This window comes from Megalops cyprinoides, chromosome 1 (assembly GCF_013368585.1).
Source record: "Megalops cyprinoides isolate fMegCyp1 chromosome 1, fMegCyp1.pri, whole genome shotgun sequence".
NCBI lineage: Eukaryota > Metazoa > Chordata > Actinopteri > Elopiformes > Megalopidae > Megalops > Megalops cyprinoides.
Window position 1 is genome coordinate 49121464 of NC_050583.1, and position 22933 is coordinate 49144396.

Sequence of the window (22933 nt, forward strand, 5' to 3'; positions counted from 1 at the left end):
AGAGGAGAGAGAGTGTGAACATTTTTGTGTGAGTGTGTGGGGTATATGTATGTGGGAGTGCATATATGTCTGTGTGAGTCTGCAAGTTCATTTAATTTCTCTGGAGTAACAGCTAACTGCATTTCATATCTCTTAAGTGAAACCCTCCCTCCTTCCGCTTAACTCAAAGCTTACATGATGCTGTGATGCAGTTGGTGATGTTAGAGAGACAAGGTCCTGCTGAGTTCTGCCTGTAAGCAGTGAGGGGTACAGCTGTGTTCTGTGTTTGATGATGTGGGGTGACGCAGGGAACTGAGATTTTGTGGACCCTGTTGATATGGGTAGAAGGGCGCGAAAGGGGGCATAACTAAGTTTTAATGTAAAAGAAACGGCCCATGAGGTTTAGATGTGTTGCACAACAGCTCCCCCTGCTGGTCTAAAATCTGCAGTACATTCTAAACTGAGGAGGCATCAGAGAGAAGCACAAGTGATCAGATGTGTGCTCTTATACATTCACTGTAAATTATTTGCTTGAATAAAACTGCTATTTGTGTGTGTTTGTGTGAACGCATGTGTGTGTGTGCTTTCACATTGATGAAATAGCTACAGCCATTCCATCCAGGGCTACGCTCCTTAACTTCCCGTCTACCAGGTGGTGTCTTCTTTGTTCAGGAGAGCTTTGTGCTGCAGCACGCCTCGGCCATCTTCGAATGGGTCTTCTGTGTCATCATCATGCTCTTCTACGGGACGTTCGCCTTCGAGTTCGGGGATGTGTCCAGTGACACCCTGATGGTGCTTGCCAGGGGCGGGGGGGGTGGTGGAGGTGGGGGCGGCCTTTCGCGCAGTGGCAGGGGGCACAAGGTGGAGGGAATCGGGGGGCCCGCCCACCTGCAGCACCAGCCCGAGAGCATAGCCATGCTGTAGCTGGACTAGCAGCAGGCCTTACCGCTCAGACACAGGAGCAGGGTGCCCCCTGGCCCGCTCGGGTTTGAACATCGCTAAGATGCCAAAGCCTTTAACTTTATCCAAAGCCTTTTTCTTTCTGTCTTCTCATTCCGTGACTAAGAAAGGAATGCCAGTATTCCGCTGCTGTTTTGCCACGTGTTTCCGAGCATACAGCCAAAAGCGGTCCAGCGCTGTCCGACACTGATGATGTCACCAGAGTGCCGCCTGGATGATGTCATCAGATTGCTGAGGGACCGGGGGGCCAGGAGGTTGCTGGGAGCCCCAGCCCCATCATGCATTTCTGCCCCATAGGATGGGGCCGAAGCCTTAAGTCTCAGCAGCCCATGTGTACAATGCACATACACACACACACACACACACACATGCATGCACACGTGTGACACAGAGATTTTACATGTTATAAAGATAAATTTAAGTCCTATTTTTTCCAAAGAATTAAGTGCCTGCATTCCTTGTTGCCTTTTTTTGGTGTTGTTGAGTTTGACTTTGAGTTTCACTCACTCAAGTTCCTTATGAATAAGAGTGAGATTTGATCCAATTTAACCTCCCTGTGATGGACCAAAACAATATATCTGGATGCAATGTGTGGAGCACTTTACATTGAACTGATCAGAATCTCCCTAGCTAATTGTATTCTGTGTGCATTAAATCTTAGTCAATTAATTACATTTGTGAAAATAATTGTCCCAGTTACTGTCGGTACCTTGCCAAAAAAAACGTAAGTATTCTCAGTGGCACAGTGATATATTTGTCTGCCAATGCACCTTTTCAGCAGTGTTGAAACACCAATTTGCCTTACACACAGTAGGACTTGTGTAAATGGAGAACGTGCTGAGTCATGTACTTGCTGAGTCATGGATGATGGGACAGTTGATTACCTAACGCTGTGACGTAGATGCCTGAAAAGTTTACCAAAGGTGGTAAAGACACGACTCTTGGTTCCTTCACAATGGTCCCCCTTTCCATCATGAGAAAAACTCTTCAGCGGACTCTTCAAGACCGACCAGCAAGTGAAGCAACACCAAGTGAGCAGCAGTTAAGCGCTCAACAGCACTTTAGGATGGCTAACAGCGGACCGGGGGTTTCATCTGGTCACAAGCAATACTGATTTATCTCATCTTTTTTCTTGTTGATTCTCTAAAGACTTCCTTAGACCACAGTGATATTTTTATATATAGATATATCAGAGACCGTTTTATCCAAAGAAACGTGCCTGTTGGCATCGCTGCAGTACTTGTGTTTTATGTTGTCATGGTAACTGACAGGAGATTTCTCGATGTGTGTGAAAAACTGAGGGAAAAAAAGAACCCAAAGGAAAAATTTAGACTACGTGTCTGAGTATGCCACGTCTGTACTGTTTTCACCAGCTCCTTGTTTTTGTTTTGTTTTCTTTCAAACATTTTACATGGACTGAAAAAAAGAGATGGATTGGCCTTTTGGTTGGTTCACCTGTCAACAAAAAGCTATGCAAAAAAACAAGCAATAAGACTTTCCTTCTGAAATCTTTTCAAAAAAGATTAATTATATATCATTGTAATTATGAGGTTTACAGGAAAATCATACTGCACAATCTCAATGTGAGAAAAAAGTTATTTTGTCATCTTTCCTAGCTGTGGTTGGTTCATTCAAAGAGTACCCTGCATTCTTTATTGATCTGCACTTTGATAAATGTGCCTTCAGAAAATGGAAAAGCCTGCAAATTTTCCACTTGGTCTGTTAAATAAAATCTGATGCTTTAGCGACCCCTGTGGGCCATAAATGGTAAATGTGCGTAATTGCTCTCAGAGCCACCCCCAGGCAGAAATGTTGATGCTGGCACAGGACCATTTCCTTTTGTTTTTTAAAGTGTAAGGTTGCAGCTGGACTGACTTCACTGCCCAATCAAGCTTAACCAAAATAACAGTGTAACAGAATGCTGGTTCCTTGCTGTAGTTCTGTAACTGATGTACTTCATGTCCCATAGCAGAATAACCTAAGAATGATGTGATTGCAGAGTGTATCTCATTTTGATTGATAAAAATTGACACCTTGGACCAACGTCAAACACACAAAGTGCTTTGGGTTCATTTACCAGCTTCACACATTTGTAAAGAGAGACACCGACGTGATGTAAATCAAAGTGTAGTTAATAACTGTGTTCACTGAAAGCAGGTTTTTGCAGGTTTTGCATTGGTTATCACAGTGCATTGTCCTTATTGGCATTTTGCTTTCTTATGTCTACATTCTCAGGAAAATTCTGTTACCTTACCACATTTGCAATCAGTTCTTTAAGTTGTTCTTTAAAGTTTGACAGGGAGTGACTCTTTTTTGCAGGTTCAGAGTTACTTTGTGTATTTTGGGCATGATCAGTTATTGTGTTCACATTTTATTTAAGTAGTGAGTACACTTTTTTAAGGGGGGGGTGGCTTCTGATCTGGTTGTGACCAGATCCAGCCAATGTTTGAAAAGGAACATGCTCAGTAATGTGGAATTTGATTTAAGTGATACTCTGCCCCTGAGAGACCTCAGGCCTACGGGTTGAGATTCAGACCAAAAGTCCCACCCCCCACTCTCTGCAGTCCCCATGGCTGGTGTGGGTGGAGTTTCCGTGAGGTCCCACACATAGAGTGTGGATGCGCTGTGTGCACAGCTCTGCCAGGTGTGAGCTACATTTTGACTCATTAAAACAACAGAAAAGGGTCTTGATGTTGCTGGGAATGATATATCTGGGGTGAATCCAATGTGAATCCAACCTGTTCTGTACAGCCCTTCAGGTTCGTTCAGAGACAGAGAAAACTAGTGCCTGTTTTTGTATCTTTTTTATAAAGACACAACCAAAGAACAAAATGTTACATACATACTGTATGTTAAACGTGTTTGATCTGCATTCATTTTATGTAATTCAGACAAAGTGGGGGAAAAAAGCAAGAGATCTGTTCAGTTACTGTGGATCGTAACTGTGCCGTCTGATTAAAGTAAAACCGGGTTTAAGTAACTGCTGAGTGTTGACTTTTCTGTCCTTGTAACTAACAGTTGCAACTAGCAGTTTTCTTGGCAGCAGCCAGGCTTGCCTTACTGAAACACCCCCCACCTCCCACACACCTCAGACCTGTCCATATGTTTGTATTCATGTCATCCCAAGCACAATATCATCATTGCTTGTGCAATTCCAGCAGTGAAGTCTGTTTTATGTATTATCTTCTATAAAGACATAACTCATAGATGTAAGGAGGCAAAGAGAGGGAGAGAGAGAAAAAACACTTTTCTGTTTTGATAAAATGTTTATTCTGCAACAGATTATTTACATTTCCAGGGTTTTCCCACAGCTCTTGGTGTGATAACCAGAGGAGTACAGAGAGAAGGGGGGCAAGATAAAGAGGTTTAAAATAGCACTAGGAAACTGCATTAAGAACAGTCACAGTCATTACAAGAGTGCCATCTGTCCCACTCTCCCTTTGCACACTGGTCTAACACACAGGAAACAGAATTACTCGATTGCTTCTAACCATTTGACATTCAAATGGAGGTCAGGATGTGCAATACAATGTCAAATCAGAACTTTTGTCCCTGCCTTCAGTGACATTCAATGCCTCCATTCCAGGCTGATTCCAGAATGTCTGGTAGTTTCATTCCATCTAATAATTCTCTATCTGTGGTTTGATTTCTTTTTTAGGGGTGATCCCGGGATGTGGCATTGTTAAAACAGAGTTAGAGACTGTACATGAGCCCAGGCAGGGCTTTCAAAAGACATCCATACAGAGCACAAGAGAATGAATTTAACACTGGCTTTCAGCAAAAACACTACAAATATCAATACCACAAAAACTTTAAAATGCAGATTTATAGTATATACAGGAGACACTGTTTAACACACTGAAGTGTGTCATTGGAGAAATTGTGTGTTCTATGAACCTGACAAAACACGGATAATTTGTTTCTCTGAGAAGAAAGCTGCCTTTTAAGATAAAAAGGTGCCCTCACTTAGTCAAAATCAAGCAACTCCACAACACGACAATGTATATAATATAATCCAGCAAAAAACGGAAGTCAACTGGAGTCAAAAAAGAGACTTTGAAATGGATGTTAATACTGCCTGCTACTGGTTCATAAACTCCATGACGAGGCGCACCTGCCATGTGTTGCACATCACAGACTTGCCTGAACCAATCAAAAGTCTTTGTTCTCCTCAGCAAAGCACTGGGATTGGTCTGCTAACTTATGGTAGACACACCCAGTCTCACAGACTGAACAGCAGCTGTCTGCGTGACAAGCAAAATGATGTGGGCAGTGCAGGGTTTGCGCCACACTGGTGTCCACATGGCAACGGTGGGATAGCGTGCAAGGGCCTCTGGTTCTGACTCTCCAAGCGGCTTTATTTAGAAACCATCACACTAAAACAAATATGTACAATGAGATAAAATTGCACACCCAGTCCATCTTCCCAACACTGCAAATGACAATACTACTGTCCACATGCAAATAGCAGAAAGCAAATTTAAGCTTGACTCCCACATTCTACATTTAAAAAAGGGGAACGATTCAGAATTTTTTTTTTGACAAATGGAGCTTACCAGAATAGCCCAAGTACAGCTCAGGTAGCTCTTAGTTTTTTGCAGACTGAATGACTTTGTCTTGATGAGTGTTAAAACAGAAAATAAAACTTGTTCAGTTCTACAGAGTACATTTCCCACAGAGACATGTCAGCTACAAGCGACTTGTTTATTTTAAACTGCTAAATGTTAAAGGTAATGAAGATGGAGTGAACTCCATGAACTCCATACTGGGTGAAGCTGCAATGCGATGTCATAATTGGCAAGTATTAACCTATCAGAAGTGTGTGCTCTCCACAGACAAAAATATGATTGGTCGTCCATGTAAGAGTTCATGACACTTCACCCTCCCTGGCCTGTGCTGATGAAGTCTGTTTTAGGGAATATTTAAAAATAAAGCTGACTGTGCTATTTTACTCATCTGCAGCATCTGTGACCCGCTTACCTGCTCATATTCCCTGACCTGTGTTACTAGAGACAAATTCTCAACCAAGCCCTGATCCTGGATCAGCACCCACATTTTACAAAGAAATGTTGGGGTACTTGATGTGGGTGGATGAGCTGATCCCAGTTCATTGCCAGGAGCTGGGAGAAAAACATCCACGAATAATGCATATTCTCCAGTCAAGAGCCAAAGAAGAGATTGTTGACTGTTGTTTTATATCCAGTTATGAGAATAAATTCTAACTACTGGCCATAAAGATATTGGTTTCGTTTGCTTGTGTAAATTATACACAGAAAAAGCATACCACATTAACTAGAAATGTCTTCAGAGGACCTGATTTCAAGGCTGATTCCATGGCTTCATGTTCTGCATGCTCCTAAAGTCACACGGCCCTTTGTTGTGCAGTTAACTGTATGTAAACTGTTACAGTTTTTGAGAAGAAGTGTTTACTTGGTTGTTCTGAATTGGAGTTGTTGAAGTTGTCGATAAAATAGGTGGTATCTGCATTGTCATGTGCATACAAAACTTTTACGCCCAACAGAGGCCTAGTGTGAAGGAGGCAAAAGAGGAATCTGGTCTTTTTACGTTTTTTTTAAGGCTTTTCCAAATTTTTTTGTCAAGGTGAAAGGCACTCTTTACGTAGTGATACACAGCTGTACATACCTGGGAACACATGTAACGCTCATGTTCTTGCTTGAGTGACACAAGCTTTTTTTTCTGTTCTGCTCTGAGAGTAACAGTGATTTGTGGGTTGGGGAGGTGGGGGAGGGGGGGGGGCAGTAAATTAGATCCACCTCCCCTTATCCAGTGACTGAGATGTTTGAGGGTTGTTTGTCACAGCGAGAGCTCTCTCTCACCCTCTCGCTTGCTCTCTCTCTCTCACTGGCTCAGAGCTGCCCACCGTCCTGCCCAGCCCACGGCACCACAGCTGACGGTGTCATCGCCATCCCCCCCCGATGCTCACACTCTAGTAGTTGAGGTTCTTGGCCACCTCCCAAGGGAACTCCTTCCTGCCGAAATGGCCGTAGCAGGCCGTGTTCTGGTAGATTGGTCTCTTGAGGTCCAGGTCCCTAGCAAAACAAAATCAGTCGGCCCAGTTTGGCATTATGAGATTTGGCAGTATGTGGCAGGAAACATAGAAAATACTGTCACTAACACATAGGGAAGCCATTTTGGGTCTCAGGAGGCCCCACTTTTCCCATTCCCACCTTATTTAGAGCAACTTACATAGGCGAGCATGTTATCCATTTTATAAAGCTGGGTAGTCACTGAGGCTACTGTGGATTAAGTACCTTGCCCATGGGTACAACAGCAGTATCTCTTGTACGGAATCTAACCAGCAACCTTTTGGTTACGAGCCCTGCTCCTTACCTCTATGCCAATAGAAATAGAAACGCTAACAGAAACCAAGTGAAAATATTAAGATACTTGGTATGTAAATTAGGCAACTTCTCAAGCATAGCAAATACAGTAGATTTTGCCTACAGGCTCTAACACACCTCCCACACAAAATGTCCAGGGTTAGGATTAGAGGCAAATAATCTGATCCTGGATTTATAGAGCAGGTACGTCTGTAAATCCATAAACAAATATTAGTACAAATTTATCTGTTATGTGACAGTGTACATTATGCTACAGTTTAACCTACTTAGCCCATCTGTTTAGACATCTTTTTCTAATGAATAACCATGGGAGTGTATAATATTGCACTGTGGTTTTTCACAGTGGCAAATTGAAGATTTTATTTATCAATATAAAGAAATGATTTTATCAATATAAAGAAATGATCCTCCTCTTGTTACTAATACTCTTTATTTGATGATCACATTCCACAGTGCTCAGGTGGCCATAAGGCGTACAAGTTTACTCTTGGCTTTGGTAGAGAGGATCACAACTGGAGTGACTGAGACTGACAGACTGTGGTCTGAGGTAGGAGGGTCTGGGAGAAATGTACCTGACAATGACTCCGGGCCGGAGGTCAAAGTTCTTGTTGACGATCTGCAGGAGCTCTTTTTCATTTTTCTGGGAGGAGCCGTAGGTGAAAAGGGAGATGGACAACGGGTGAGCCACTCCGATCGCATAAGCCACCTGCAGCACGGAAACAGAAGCCACATCGTCAGCTCAGGCCCTGCTTTCCAATTCATCATGTTGTACTGATGGGAGACTCAGGCTTCAGAAATCCCTGTTATGAATGGAGCAACCATGACCTGTCAATCACTGACTTGTCTGAACCAATCAAAATATTTTTCTCTCCACAGGAAAGGACTGTGATTGGTTCTTGCCAGTGAGTCATCAGTGCTCCAGTGCTCAAACTCCCCAACAGCCCTCCCCCGCCCACACAGCCAGGCCCTCACCTGTACCAGCACCCTCCTGCACAGCTTGGCTTTGACCAGCGACTTGGCCACCCAGCGGGCAGCGTAGGCGGCCGAACGGTCCACCTTGGTGTAGTCCTTCCCGGAAAAGGCCCCGCCCCCATGGGCTCCCCAGCCGCCATACGTGTCCACGATGATCTTCCTGCCCGTCACGCCCGCGTCACCCTGCCAGAGACCCAGGGGGTGGGGAGAAGCGGGTCAGCAATGGAGCTGGGAGGGCGGGGCTTTGCCAACCCTGGAGTGAGTGGGGCTACTGCAGGTGGTGTCAATCAGTGAACCAATCAAATGGACATTGCACTGCTTACCGTAATACTGTCATCTACAGTGGATGCATATCAAATACTGCTGTTGGTTCAAGTCTTTGTTTAGTTGTTGATAGGAAATTACGGTGAAGCCTCATTCTCCTATTTGCTGTTAAGTGATGCTGAGTTTCTCTTTCATAGTGGGTGCTGTTCTGGCATTAGGTCAATGAGCTCCCAACATGCCATTATTTCCTCCAGCAGTAAAACATATTTACATGGTACCACTTAATATTTCATGTTGCCACACATGGCAACTGCCAAGCTCTGAATTTTAGCAACACTATTAATCAACAAGTGTCCATCACAGGGCACAACAAAAGCCCTTTAAAGCTCTGTGGTTCCTGCAACTTTACTAGGTTTGCTTTGTATGTTCACTAGCTACCACGCTGGATAAGGGCTCTAGAAAGGGGGTTTTAGCGCTCTGAGGCAAGGGCTTTTTCTGATTTAGATATGTGGCTGGACGTTCTGTGAACAGACTTGGGCTTCCTTAGTCAAACCTCTTTAAATAAGTCTGAGAGTGTAGGTATGCTAACAGAAGAAGTACACCAAGTATACTGAGAGAAGAAGTATTTAGGTATCCTGAGAGACGTGCTTGCATCATGGAAAAGCACTTCAAGGCCTAAAGGAAAGGTGAGGTGGTAGTACAGGTGAAGCTATGCATTTGAGGGGGAGGGGGAGATCTGGGCGGGGTCACCTGGGGTCCTCCGATGACGAAGCGGCCGCTGGGCTGCAGGTGGTAGACGGTGTTCTCATCCAGGTACTTGGCTGGCACCACGGCCTTGATGACCTTCTCCTTCAAGATCTTCTTCTGCTCCTCCAGCGACACATAATCGTCATGCTGCACTGATATTACCACCGTGTGCACCCGCGTGGGGATCACCGCACCATTCTCCTGGGCGTAGTGCACTGTCACCTGGCCGGTGTTGGGAGGTAGGGTTGGAGAGATAACAGGTGAGTGAGAGACAGAAAGAGAGAGAGAGAGCGGTAAAGGAGAGAGGTGACAGCCTCTGTTTGCCTTTCTGTCATATCATACTGACTCAGATTACTGCAACTCCTGAAAGTCTGCAGCAATTGTGACACACCTTTTCCAGTTTACCTGAAGATGTATATTGTCTTTGTCACTTCAACAGAGCAACTCATGAATTTTGTCTGATCTCTGAGCAGAGGCTATTTCCTCTACCTCCTTCCTTTCTACGTCCTGCCATCACTGATCTGAAAAAAAATCTCAGGAACTCAAAAATAGCCCCTGTTGGTTTCGGCTTCTCTAGCCTGACTTGGGCTCTGCCGCCTTCCCAAAGGCGACAGGCAGACAGGCCTTCTGGAGAGCAATGGGGTCACTAAGCGGAGGTCACTGCTCCACAGGGAGCAAAATCAGGCCTTTGAGACTCTTACTAGGGTATAACATGACTAGGCTTGTAACCACCATGGGGGTAGACCCCATTCTTTGTGACTTTGTGACTACAGAATCCACATTCATTTATTTGGGCTATGTTGTCCTCATGTTTTTCTGTCTCCACTTCTGATTGGTCTAGAGGTCTGTCGATTAATTTAGTCGCATTAGGACACCGAAGCTACCTGGGTCTTGGAGTCTGGGCGGAGCCAGGGGATGGTGCCGTTGCGCCTGAGTTCGGCCATCTTGGCATTGAGCTTGTGTGCCAGGATGATGGTGAGCGGCATGCATTCCTCTGTCTCGTCTGTGGCATAGCCAAACATCAGGCCCTGGGGAGAGGACACCACAGCAATTGTGAAGCACATCTTTTTGCCTAACTGACAGTCCACAATCACAGACCACAGCTATGGCCAGTTTGTAAGCAGCTGGTACAAGCTACCTCTACTAATTATCTTGTACTTTGTCTGGCCAACTATTCAAACTTGCTCATGCAGTGCAACTAATATTGTTGACTCCTTATAATGCTATTTGCTTGTGTTGTACTCTGCCTCACTTGTAAGTCATTTTGGATAAAAGCATCTGCCAAATGAATAAATGTAAATGTAATGTAGCAGGCAATTACTGACATATGAACCAGAGAATACAAAATCCATACTCTTACACAAATTTTGTTTGCACACTCCAGGCTTTAAGAAGAGATAATAGATGACTATACAATGCACATTCATAGTCATGAGCATGTGAGTTAAGGTAGCAGTGTGGCATAGTGGTAAGTAACATAGCTTGTAACCTCATAACCGAATGGTTGTTAGTTTGATTCCCTGCTGGGGCACTGCTGTTGTACCCTTGTGCAAGGTACTTAACCCACAACTGCCTCAGTAAATATCCAGCTGTATAAATGGATAAAGTTGTAACCAATGTAAGTTCCTCTGGATAGTGTCTGCAATGAGAAACAATGAAAATTTTCTGTTTGGTCTTCTAGATCAATTGAGGTGAAATACCTTTCTCAAGGCTATAAGAGCAGTGCCCCACTGGAGAGTCAAACCCACAACCCCCATCCAGGTATTGAGGTCAGGGCTCTAACAGCCCTGCCCACTCATTGCCCTGAGGTGGCTGATCCACAGATCCCCCTTGGGCGGCACCCTACCTGGTCCCCAGCCCCGATGTCCTCCTCGTGCCGGTCAATGTGGACCCCCTGAGCGATGTCAGGGGACTGCTGCTCCAGGGCCACCAGCACATTGCAGGTCTTGTAGTCAAATCCTAAGGAACGCAGAAACCACACTGGGGAGAGTTCTACAACCAGCACTCCTGGCTTTATGTTCTTCAGCCAATTAAAACTTGGGATCTCACTTTGACCCACCCAAAAAATGGCCCTTGGTCACACCCCAGTTTCTGGGGCCATTGAGTTGATTGTGAAACTAATAAAGCTCCTTAAGCAGAAGCCAACATCGTATAGAACAAGTTGGGGCATAAACGGAGGGGGTATCAGCACTTATAAGGACAGGTGGACAGTCCTCAAAAGTAGAATACCTTGTACATATTGAACCATCTGATTTCACTAATTAGTTCCCCTTCTGACAGAAGAGTCATTTCAAAGTTCTACTTTCTACACTCAGACTCAGACAAACAGGTAAACTAAACTTTGCTTCAGATTTGATGACTGTTGATTATTAGGTGGATTACAAGTTTTTAATTAATGCCAACCCCAAGTTTAAGCATCTCTCAGAATGTGTATGTTAGTGAGGGGGGAATGAAGCTTCATGAACCTCAAAATGATTGGAGCTATCACATGCAATCAATGGCTCACTCGTTTAAACCAATCATTGTGCTTGCTGTGGCAAGCAAAGTCATCTGACTGGTTCATACACATCGGAGGTGGACAATGCCCAGTAGCTCCGCCCACTTCTGGGGTGGTAAAGTGTCAGCCTCCCGTCCCTAGTGCAAGCATCCCCAGAAGACTAACACACAGTGAGGGAGCAGTATGAAGACTCTCTCCGTCCCCACCTTTGTCCGAGTTGTCGTAGCCGATGTGCTTGATGGTGTCTCTCACCACCTTCTGGTAGTCGACGACAGCCCGGGACGTGATCTCCCCACACAGCAGCACCATGCCGGTCTTACACACCGTCTCTGCAGATCACACACGGACAAATCAGTACAGGACACTCTCACAGGAGCCTCACAAACTAAGTTCCTCACAGTCAGCTCTCTCTCTCACATACACCACTGTTAAATCCAGCTTAAGCTGGTCACCCACTTCTTGGTAGTTGTCAGAGGTGAGGATAAGTATATTGGCAAAAGTAAGTTTACTAGAATCAGTCTCAAATAGGAAATTCATTTTAGTACAGCTACTTGATTTATTTATTCATTTATCTAGCAGCTGCTCTCTGCTTGAGAGTCTTACAAGACTTACTAATGTGGCATGAAACATGATACATTACATACATATCAGCAGCAAGACTAATATAAGAATAGAACAGCCAACCATTATTTATATTTTAGCCAGCAATTGGGTAATTTCTTCATTGTGATTGTCTCTGAGGTGATGCAAGCTTGTTTTGTCATGGTATATTTGACTAATTTGTGAGTGCCTTTGTCAAAGTGTGCAGCTGACAAAAGGTTTCAAGCCTACATAATCACACATTGTCTCCAGCCCATTGTTAATGGTTAATACTTATGGTTATGAACCTTTAGGGTATACCTGCAGTCTCCCAGTCTAGGACAAGAGCCCCTCAACCCTCCTCTAACTGTGACCCCAGAGTGCTGCCCCCTGGAGGTGGGAGGGTGTACTCACCGCATGCCACCTTGGCATCAGGGTCCTGTTTCAGGTGAGCATCTAGCACCGCATCACTGATCTGGTCACAGATCTTGTCTGGAAAAAAATATAAAGGGGAAGATTCATGAATAATATTACTTTTTTATAACTCTTTTGCAGACTCTCTTATCTAGAGCAATGTAAAAGGCTATCATGGCAAGACACCTTTAATAAGCATTATATATAGACATTTAGTATATGACAGGAGCAGCAGGAACAACACAGACACAGTGGCAAAACAGCCAGTCACACTGAAGAACCATCAAGCAGGAAAACAGTTCTGAAATGTAAACATACAATAGTAATTGTTTTAGCATAAATATGGTTTATGATCATTCTTAAAAGCAACATATTTATGTAATGCTTACCTAAACACAGAGAATACCAGTAATCAAAAAATAAGAGTAAGAATGTTGAATATCACAGTGCTCATATGGCATCAAATAATGATCCATAACAGCAATATTACTATAACAATGTTTTCATGGTTCCAAATAATAATACATACAGTCAGCATTAACTTGCATCATAGTACCACACTCTGTTGTAACAGATAAGAGAGAACATTACACTTTATCAGATTTCACTTAAGGCTCTGGGAGATTAGATGCTGGTAGCTCGGTATCTGTCCAAGGCTTTCTATTTTGTATTATAATCATTTTAATACATATATATTTTTGACTTTATTTAATGGTGTTTCACGTGCCCATTCATGTACTACATAATGTGTGCACAGGTTTTAATATAACCCTAAAGCCCCCTGAAATCCCAACCATGCGCAAGCTGGTCTCTGTGTGAGCAGTCGTGTGACACACATTTGGAATGAATGGGGGACAGAAAGTGTGTTTTTGCTAGGGGAGTGTGGGGGGGGGTGAGGGGGAGAGGGGAGGATTGGGGGCAGTTTCCTTGCAGAGAAATGATATGTGTAACAGCAGTGTGGTCAGCCACCACGTATGTGCCAAAGATAAGGTTTCACTATTCCTTTGGCGTGGTGTACTTGTTTCATATAAAGCACTTTCATGCTAGGAATAGCCCCTCTTCATTCTGGGAACACGCCAGCAAACTATGGACGATGCGATGGTGACTGTCAGTCATTTCCTTGTCAGGAACGATAATTATATCTTGCCATATTTGACTGTTGAGAGGTCATAGGCCCATTTATGAACATAACTACAGTGCATGTTGAAATATCAACTGAAAAAATGACAGTAGAAATAATTTCTCAAATGGGACATTTTGAATTACCTAATATTTCAACAAGTCTAGTTTTTTCATAGACATGGCATGTTCATAAATTTGCATTTAGTTTATGAAGGATATGTTTAAAGCCATGGGAAACAACTGTTGAATATCACAAGCACTGTCTACCTGTGAGGCAGTTAGTGTCCATCACTGAATGCAATATAAATGTTTGGTTCCAGGTGACACAACAACTCTCATAACACTGATGAGACGTTGTAGCACCAAGCCATAAATTCTGTTTGCCCATTAATTCTGTTTGCGTAAGAATGTATGCTAGATTCTCCTGCTAGGTATCTTCTTAATTTTTAAACTTAATTCTTGAACTCATCTTTGATCACTTGCCAATGTTCAATAAATACCTTGAAACTAGAATAAATAGCTATACATCTAGGTTTTTTTTTCTTTATAAGATGAATAACATACAGTATTACAAGAATGTTGTGTTCCTAGCTGGGAATACGATCCCAAGGCTCCCACATATAGAAACGTCATGTGGACCCTCTAGGTGACTCTGTAGCATGCTGTTCAAAAACAGGGTTTGGGACACCCTTTGGGAGCACCATCTTAGGACACTAGGGTATGACACCTATGGTACTGCACCACACACAGATAACTGCCTAAAAAACTTTCAGCATTTACTTTGTCTGTATATAGTCCAATTACTTTAAAGTTGTTTTTGGAATATTTAGGGTGGCATATGTACAGCATGAGGAAAAAGGTCCCAGGAAAGTCAAACTGCTATAGGAATACTCTATATTGCATGAGTGTTAAAAATGTAACTGCTTGAAATACCATTATACTGTATGTTCCATTTGGTGCTGATGGTACTGGAAGAGAGCCAGGTTTTCAGTTACATGTCACAGCTTCTCATCTATACCAACTGAGGGATGTGTAACAACTGGAAGATGCCCCTCCATATTTGTTTACAACTGAACACATGCAACTCTACCTCTGTTCACACTAAAACAACCAGTAAGTGTGCTGCTATCCCCATTCAAAAGGCCTGTCACTCTGTTCCAATTAAAATAACTGTGCCCCAGGTCCTATTCACAGCCTGTCACTCTGCCTCTTAACTTATTGTGCAGTAGCTGTTAACCTATTGTACAGTATCTGTTCATGTTTATTGTTTTATATACCTCATTCATTCCGTTCCATCTTTACACCATTCCATGTATGTGCCCTGCACTACTCTTGTTGTTTGTTGTTACTGTTGGATGGTATTTGTTGTTGTCACCTTGAAAATCATTGTGTGAACGCAATACGAGAGACACTGGAACCGGAGTCAAATTCCTTGTATGTGTAAAACCATGTTTGGCCAATAAAGACTGATTCTGATTCAACAATCTTGCAACTTTGCCTCTACTTCCATTCAAACATACATGTCTTCACTCCCAGTCAAACAACTGAGAACTTTGCCTGCACTCCCAGCAAAACACTAACATTGTCCCCGGTTGCATTGAAACATACTTTAATTCTTCTTGGATCAACGATCAAACTTAAGTGCCTCTTTTCCTATTCAAATGCAACCATAGTTCTGCTTCAGTTCCTATCCAAATGCATCATAACTCTGTCTCCATTCCTATTCGTTCACACCGTAATTCTGCTTCCTTGCCCATTCAAACACACTATAACTTTGTTTGAATGAATGTAATGCTTGAGTCCCTATTCAAATGCACCACAACTCAGTTCCCATTCAGACTCACTGTCCCAGGCATTAGCAATGCCAGCTGCTGAGGCAATGCTCCACACAGGTTACATCAGAAATAGCAGGAATGCAAGCGACATGGGGCTTTGTACTGTCAAACCCAGCCATTAACTCAGCTAACAAACAAAACTTCACCTCACATCTCCAACCAGTCATACCAATCACCCCAACCATATTCATAGCCATCTGTATTTGATATCAACCTATTTAATTTATTCAGCTTCATAACTCTCTGTTTGACTGGTGGTGTGAGATCTGTTGATATCTGCTTTGATATTAATGTTTTACACCTGCCATTTCTATGTGCAACGCATAAGGACTCCAAACAGTATGGTGCAAAATATGTGGCAATTAACAAGCATTATCTATTGTGAGTTTCATTGTTATAATAATATTAGAATCAAAACTGGTGTGCTTTTTGAAATATGTTACACTGAGAAAATGTAGGCTGTTTTAAAACCTAAACAACTTAAAACTATACAGGAGGAGCACCCTCATACAGCCCCATTCTGATGACAACAAAAATAATGCATCTTTAAAAAAAAACAAGTTTTCAGAGTTTTGTCCTCACATTCTCCAGTGAGGCACATGGCATTGTGACTGGCTGCTGGCAGACAGTATGGCTGAGGAGTATACTTATTCATCAGTCAGTGCAGTGCATTCCTGATTTAAAACAATAGGGTCCTAATTAAACACAGACACAGGCTCATAGCTACCTCAGGTGCCGCGCAGTATCTGCCCAGCACTCAGTGCTCTGCACTGTACAGTCTGGTAACCAAACCAACAAACATCACAGCACCTAAATAAACCAGACACTGCACTTTTGCCAACCTCATTTTCTCCTCAGCTCAGCAGTTTGTTGCAGAGGGATTATATCTGTGGCCTAAACTGTAAATTTTAGCATGCACACTCTGAGCACAGACAGAAGTGTGGAGGAACTTTTTTATCCAACTGCTGGCAGCCAAAAAAAAAATCAAGAACGATATGGCATATGTCAAAAGGTCAAGTTTCATCTTAAGCTGTGTGACAGTAACACTGGAGAAAGGGGGTGTGTCACTGAGGCAAAGATGTGAGTGGCTCCGCTGTGTGTGTGTCTGCGTGTGTGTGCATGTATATGTGACTGTATGTGCATGCATATATGTATGGCTGCATGCAGGTGTGCACGCGTGCATGTGTGCATGTGCATTTCTCTGCTGCACTGGAGTGCAGCCCGGGTTCAGCTGCACTCCTCCGGCCCCCTCTCTACTCTCAACTCCAGCGCTGTAACTTGACTCTCCGCGTGCACCGCGTGTTCACGAACACCGGGGTAGTCTGTCAATGGAATGCCTTCCTGCTCCTGCACTGAGCGAGTGCAGACCACATACTGTACCCATTACTGCCCTCCTGTCCTGGCCTCAATGCACGGGCCACATCCAGGGCAGCTGTCTGTGCAGCCACTTTAAAAGCCGTGTAGCAACCTCTGCATCTGCCTTGGATACATATGTCCCCTTAGGAAAATACGTCTGCACCCAAGTGTACCACCCCCCCACCACCTCCCCCAATCTTTGGAACAGTCAAGGCTGTGGTGTCCGTCAGCCAGTCTGTCACTTACCTGGATGTCCTTCTCCCACAGACTCAGAGGTGAACATGAAAGACCCGTCGTCGTGGAGACAGTCATACCAGTTGTCCACCGAACCGTTCATGTCTCAGATACCCCGCGGCTCAACAAAGCGTTCAGAGGGCAGAAAGAAAAAAAAAAGACGGATAAAACTGAAAACAAAAGAAGGAATGTGCTGCCTCCTCCTCCTCCAGTGAGCGGGCCGAGACAGAGAGGCACGCTGGGATTTCCCTCTGTGTGCACTCTGTGAAGCTCCGAGGCAGTCTGCTCCCCCAGTGCTGCTATCACAGGCTACTGCATCGGGCTCTGGGTCTCCAAACACAACACTCTCCTATATATGGCTGAGGGAAGGGGGAAAGGGGGAGTGGGTGGGGTAGGGGGGGACCACAGACACACGTCATTTGAACCAGTGGGGCAGACCATTCCAGTGAGAGAGCAGGGAGGGAGGGGTCCAAAACTTTTAGGTAAGTTTATGTTAACTTTTTGCACCAGGCTGTACCTGAGACCATTACAGAAAGGTCTTTTACGAAAGGGCAACCAGGTGTTAGGTTCTTAATTAAGACACAGAGAACTGATCTCTTTTTCTCTCTCTCTGTCTTTTGAATACTCAACCTAAAATTCATACCGGGTTTATCAACATGATTTGTGTTATCCAGTGTTCCCAGATCTGGCTGTATCTTACATAACATGTACGAAAGTGTGTCAACACCCCCCCACCATCAGAACTGAATGTAAACAATTTAACGTGACACAGTTTTAACACTATCAGAGCGACGGGACATCTGAGCACTTATGACATGTTGCGGTGCCTTTGGTGTGTGATATACAGCACTCTTACATGTCTTAATCTGTCAACATGATCATTTTTTTTGGGGGGGGGGGGGGGGGTGGGATGGGGAGCTGTAACTCTATGATTGACATTTATATTCACATTCTTATGATGATGTGTGTGTGGGTGTGTCAACCTCTTGTGTACAGTACTCACTACTGCACAGTGTGTATTAGCCTAGAGCAGCAGGATTAACACATCTCACTCTCTCACTGTCAAATTACTGACCTGGTCTTCAATTAGATAATCACAGGATTCGTCAAAAGAACAGGATTACAATTACAATGTGAAGTTGCTGTACTAATAATGAAAACACCTGCTAGTGCTAATATAACAGCTATGAACCACGATAATAATAAAGTAGTAATGATAAGAAGTACTGTAGTTGCTAAAACTATTAAATCAGACTGAAACTGAAGTAAACTGACAGCGATAGGAGCCCCAGTGATCAAAGTTTAAAGCATGGGTTTGATCCCAGCTAATAGCAGTGGAACAAACTGTATAGAGGTAGATATGCTGGCAGGGTCTCTTCATCTCTCCACTGTGGCACCTTCTAACGGCTCGTGAGGTGCCTGGGAAATGCCTCGGGTGGCGTCAGTAAGGATGAGCTTATCCTCCACTCGGCATGTGCCCTGCTGCGGTGCACTGTGGGATTCGTAGTGTGAAAAACAAGTGACAGCTGCATCCAAGTGTTGCACTCATCTACTTTTAGCACCACTCTACAAGCATACGGGAGGTGTGTGAAGGACAGAGTCAAGTGAAGTAAAACTGCTGAATCCAACTTGGGTGCAAAAGGGGGGAAAAGACGAAACAGCAGTGTGGCGTAGTGATAAGGAGCAGGGCTTGTAAGGTTGATGGTTCAATTCCCTGCTCAGGCACTGCTGTTAGCCCTTGGGCAAGGTACTTTACCCCCTATTGCCTCAATAACTCTCCAGCTCTATAAGCGGATGAAACTGAAACCTACGGTAGTCACTCTGGATAAGAGCATCTACTAAATGACAGTAATTTAATGTACTAAAGTCTGGAGCTCTGAGTAAAGTGCAGGTCTGACAGTGCTCAGACCCATGGCTGTGATTGGGCACATGTGGGTGCCCATGTCAGTGCCCAGGCCCCGGGGATCTCTTTTACCCCCTTCTGCTCCAGAAGTGTGGAGGAACGCAGCAGCTGCAGGGTGGGGTGTCGTCCCAAACGGGCTCTCAGCACATTCCTCTCCGGGCCCGACGGCAGCGGTTCCCCCCGATGGCGATCCCTCTCCCCTGCTTCGGCTCCAATTTCATAACCCCCAAATATACAATTACTACAACTAACAACAAAATGGACCCAGTTTGTTCATCAATGGCTCTTCCTTACACACACACACACAGTGTGTGCGTGTCTCAAAATACTGACCTGATGACATTATATGTTATGGCTCAGAGCCCATTTGACACTGACCAACACTTGAGGTACCAGGATTATTAATGGATATTGCAATATAGCAATTTCAAAAACAGGTATAATGCTTCAGAAAATAAAAATGACACCTAAATGAAATTACAATTCACGAACAGAAAAAACTCCGAGGAATTTGTTTCTGTGAGTGTGTACTCAGAACTGTTTCACTCGAAACACGAGAAACTGAATTCAACAGAAGACTTTCTTAATGAAGCTGTCATTACTTGAAACAGAATCTGAAACATGACCAGAACATTAAAAGAACTAAAAATAACTGCAAAATTGATTTCCCTCTCATCTAGACTGTTTACGCACACGCTAATTTCCCATCAACAACTGCTTCGAAAGCAAGAGATCACGACTATTTTCCGGTGCATTTCCAGTCATTAACTTGATATAAACATTTTCAGGGCAGCCGTTTTCATTGACTGAAGTTACAGTGCTGTTAGCCAGCCTGCTAACGCTAGCTACGTAAACTTTCTAGGTGGCGCCCGCTCTACAAGTCTCACCAGCTAACACCTATCTAGCTAATTACCTATACTAATTGAAACCTATACTAGTCAAATACACCAGTTGTTACAGTACAGTAGTTACCGTTTCTAACTAAAATGTACGACTAGGCTGCAACTAAACTGGCGAACACAAAATTCAGCTAGGCAGTCTGTGTTGCCTAAACGTTTGTCAGAACGACATCTGGAAGGAACCGTTTTCATCAGTTGCACCTAGGGGAAGATTAATATTGTAACATCGTTCCTATGTAGACGCAACTAGGGGGAGATTAATATTGTAACGCCGTTTCTATGGAAATGAAAGTCGTTTCCGGACGCTAATGTTACTTTCGTTAACCTGTCAACAAAAGGTTGGTGGATAGCTAGTTAGCTGCACAAAACTTACTACGTCCAGTAATAATTCAAAGTAATGTTAGTTCAAAGTGAGAATTAATTTACAAAAAATTGACAACGAAATTAGCATGCTGGCGAACTTTCCCCAGACAATTTCTTATGAAGGCAGCTCAAAGTCCAAACGTATGCTTAGCATGTTCATGTGAAAACTTAAGTTAAAAGTGTGCAAACCCCTTGCTTACTCGCTTGATAAAACCATACGCCAGTTACCCAATGTGTTCACCAAGTAATTTTTTTTGTCACAATACACATCTCATGTCAGTATTTTGCAGTAAATGGACTCGGAGTACGTGAAGACACGTTTGGGGAGGTGTCTGGTGGAGGGACTGGCTGAAGTAGCGGAGCAGCGACCCATGGATCCAATCGAGTTCCTGGCCCAGTGGATTTACAAATATAAGGAAAATTTGGACCATGAAGAAAAAGTAAGTTTATCCTTGTGCATTTGTCGCTTCGGTTTAGTTACTGAATGTTGTCGCAATATTTTAAAGATATTTGATCATTCAATCTGCCGTTAGGGGGCGGCCTTGGGCAAGATTAAACAGGGATGCAGAAAATGAATTTTGGAAATTGTGTTTGTAAACTGTTTATAAAAATCTCAGAGACAGAGATGAATGGAAAAGAAATTACTGTCCGCCATCAGCGTTTACGAAGAGAGCTTTGACTCATTGGTGTTTTCCCAACGGTGTAGTGTGCAGGTATCTTATAATATTGTCAAACAATTTGAGGACTCCCCATAGCCTCATGTCTTTAAAACAAAAGATACGAACTCATAAACACTCAAGTAGACAATAATAATAATAATAATAATAATAAAACTGAACAGGCCAGCAGGGATGAGCTGGAATTCTAGGGACTATATGTGTGACAAGAACGTTTCAGGATCGAGTCCCCTGACAGTACACCAATTTTGTCCCCTCGAGTGAAGTACTGAGCCTTATCGTCCCTGATTTGACTGAGTAAAAAATGCAGAAATAGATGATGGGAAAATTGCGGGCTGCCTCCATGAACGACAGCTTGAGGTCAGGCAGGCGAACGCTCTGGTATATGTGCTAAAATCGTCTGCGTTCGCTCTTTCTGCAGAAAGCCGCATACCGGAGGCAGCTGGATCAGGAGCTGAGGAGGGCGGAGGCCGAGGCGGAGCACCTGCGGAGGCTGCAGGAGGAGGAGGAGCAGATCAGAGTGTCTGAGGAGCGGCTGAGGGTACGCAGACGGGGAGGGACTTTCCGCGGGTGCGAGGTTGCCAGGGTGATCTGTAATGTCAGCTGATCCAATGATCCTTAAACAGAGCAGGGTATTTATCCAGCAAAATGGGACAGTTACTTTAATTATTCCCAGGTAGAGGCCAGTGTTAAAGCAATTGTGTCCATTTTTTATGTTTATAAACTTGAAGCTTCCAGAGCACAGGGGTTGAATGCTTATGCAAACAGTATATTTCAGTTTTTTTTTCAGTTTTTCTTAAAATAATGTCTCCTTAAAATAATTTTGAGTTTCAGTGTTTTTAAATAATGTATCACACAGGACAAAATTTCAATATACCATTTGTAATTCAGTAAAAGGTTAGAATTTTTCAAGGATCTGAATACCTTTGCAAGGTGCTGCGTATATAATCATTCACACAACGTGCCTGTAGAGTGTGACCTCATTGTAGAGGTTTTTACAGGTCATGGAAGTAGACAGGTTTAATACAGTGAGATCTGGGAAAGAACTTGCATTTGATTCCAGCACCCAGTTGGATACGGAACTTGTCTGGCTTCTTTTAAGCACAACAATGTGTTCATTCAGGTTAAATATTTGATGATAAATGTCAATCTTTAAATTATTTTGTATTCAGTTCATAAGAAAAATGTGAGGCTTGTATTATCACATAAGGGCTGTCCTGTGATATGTGCAATAATGTGTGAATATGTTGTTCCTCGTCAGCCCGTGGAACGCCCACCGACCCCAGACAGGACGTCACTCGAGCGGTTGAGGAAGTTTGGACCTTCCAAACTTCCAGCTGTACAGGAAGCAGGGGATGGGGTATGTCTTCTGTATGTCCACCGTTCTTCAGTTAAATATTTTCTTCTTTTTTTTTCAGTCCGTCAAAATATTCTCTTTTTTGTTTTGCTAAACAGTTAATGTTTTGGTACCGGCCGTTAATATTATGGTTGGTTGCTTCTGAAATGAGCTTCTACCCTGTCTCCAAAAGAACATCAGGTTCAAACAGCTATCCTGTTGCTGTCTTGTTTGACACAGTGCATTACACGGCGGTAAGCTGCCCCAGTTATTATGAAGGCGCAACCCAGGATGCTGTTGTTGCGCCATTTTAGGCTCCAAAACAATTTAATCTGTCTCAGAAATGGACGACAGTCAAGTCTATGAAAAAAAAAAACATTGAAGACAGCACACCACTAGCATTCCTTTTTTATGTTTTCAGGTTTTTTGTTTCT

General features: G+C 43.5%; 2 protein-coding genes across 2 annotated transcripts in view; one reads left to right on the plus strand and one right to left on the minus strand.

Annotated features, from left to right (window-relative positions):
• Nucleotides 1-1314, plus strand: part of LOC118788607 (transmembrane protein 150A-like) — a 33436-nt gene extending 32122 nt beyond the window's left edge. The window contains exon 8 of the mRNA XM_036544621.1: nt 632-1314. Coding sequence (XP_036400514.1) covers nt 632-903 — 272 coding nt within the window. The 3' untranslated portion in view covers nt 904-1314. The remainder of the gene's footprint in view (nt 1-631) is intronic.
• A 5572-nt stretch (nt 1315-6886) lies between these two features.
• Nucleotides 6887-17424, minus strand: LOC118790195 (S-adenosylmethionine synthase-like). Its single transcript, XM_036547113.1, has 9 exons — nt 17334-17424; nt 12775-12852; nt 11988-12110; nt 11131-11243; nt 10169-10312; nt 9288-9506; nt 8274-8456; nt 7874-8007; nt 6887-6989 (listed from the first exon to the last, which is right to left on the minus strand). The coding sequence occupies exons 1-9, from the start codon at nt 17422-17424 to the stop codon at nt 6887-6889; spliced, it is 1188 nt and encodes a 395-aa protein (XP_036403006.1).
• Nucleotides 17425-22933: the final 5509 nt, after the last annotated feature.

Excerpts from the sequence above, each read along its gene's own strand:
- LOC118790195 (XM_036547113.1), bottom strand. The coding sequence starts at position 17,424 with ATGAACGGTTCGGTGGACAACTGGTATGACTGTCTCCACGACGACGGG. Across the intron at positions 12,111-12,774 it reads TGATGCCAAGGTGGCATGCG|AGACGGTGTGTAAGACCGGC; the intron begins GTGAGTACACCC and ends TGTGATCTGCAG. Across the intron at positions 6,990-7,873 it reads CGGCCCGGAGTCATTGTCAG|GGACCTGGACCTCAAGAGAC; the intron begins GTACATTTCTCC and ends TTGTTTTGCTAG.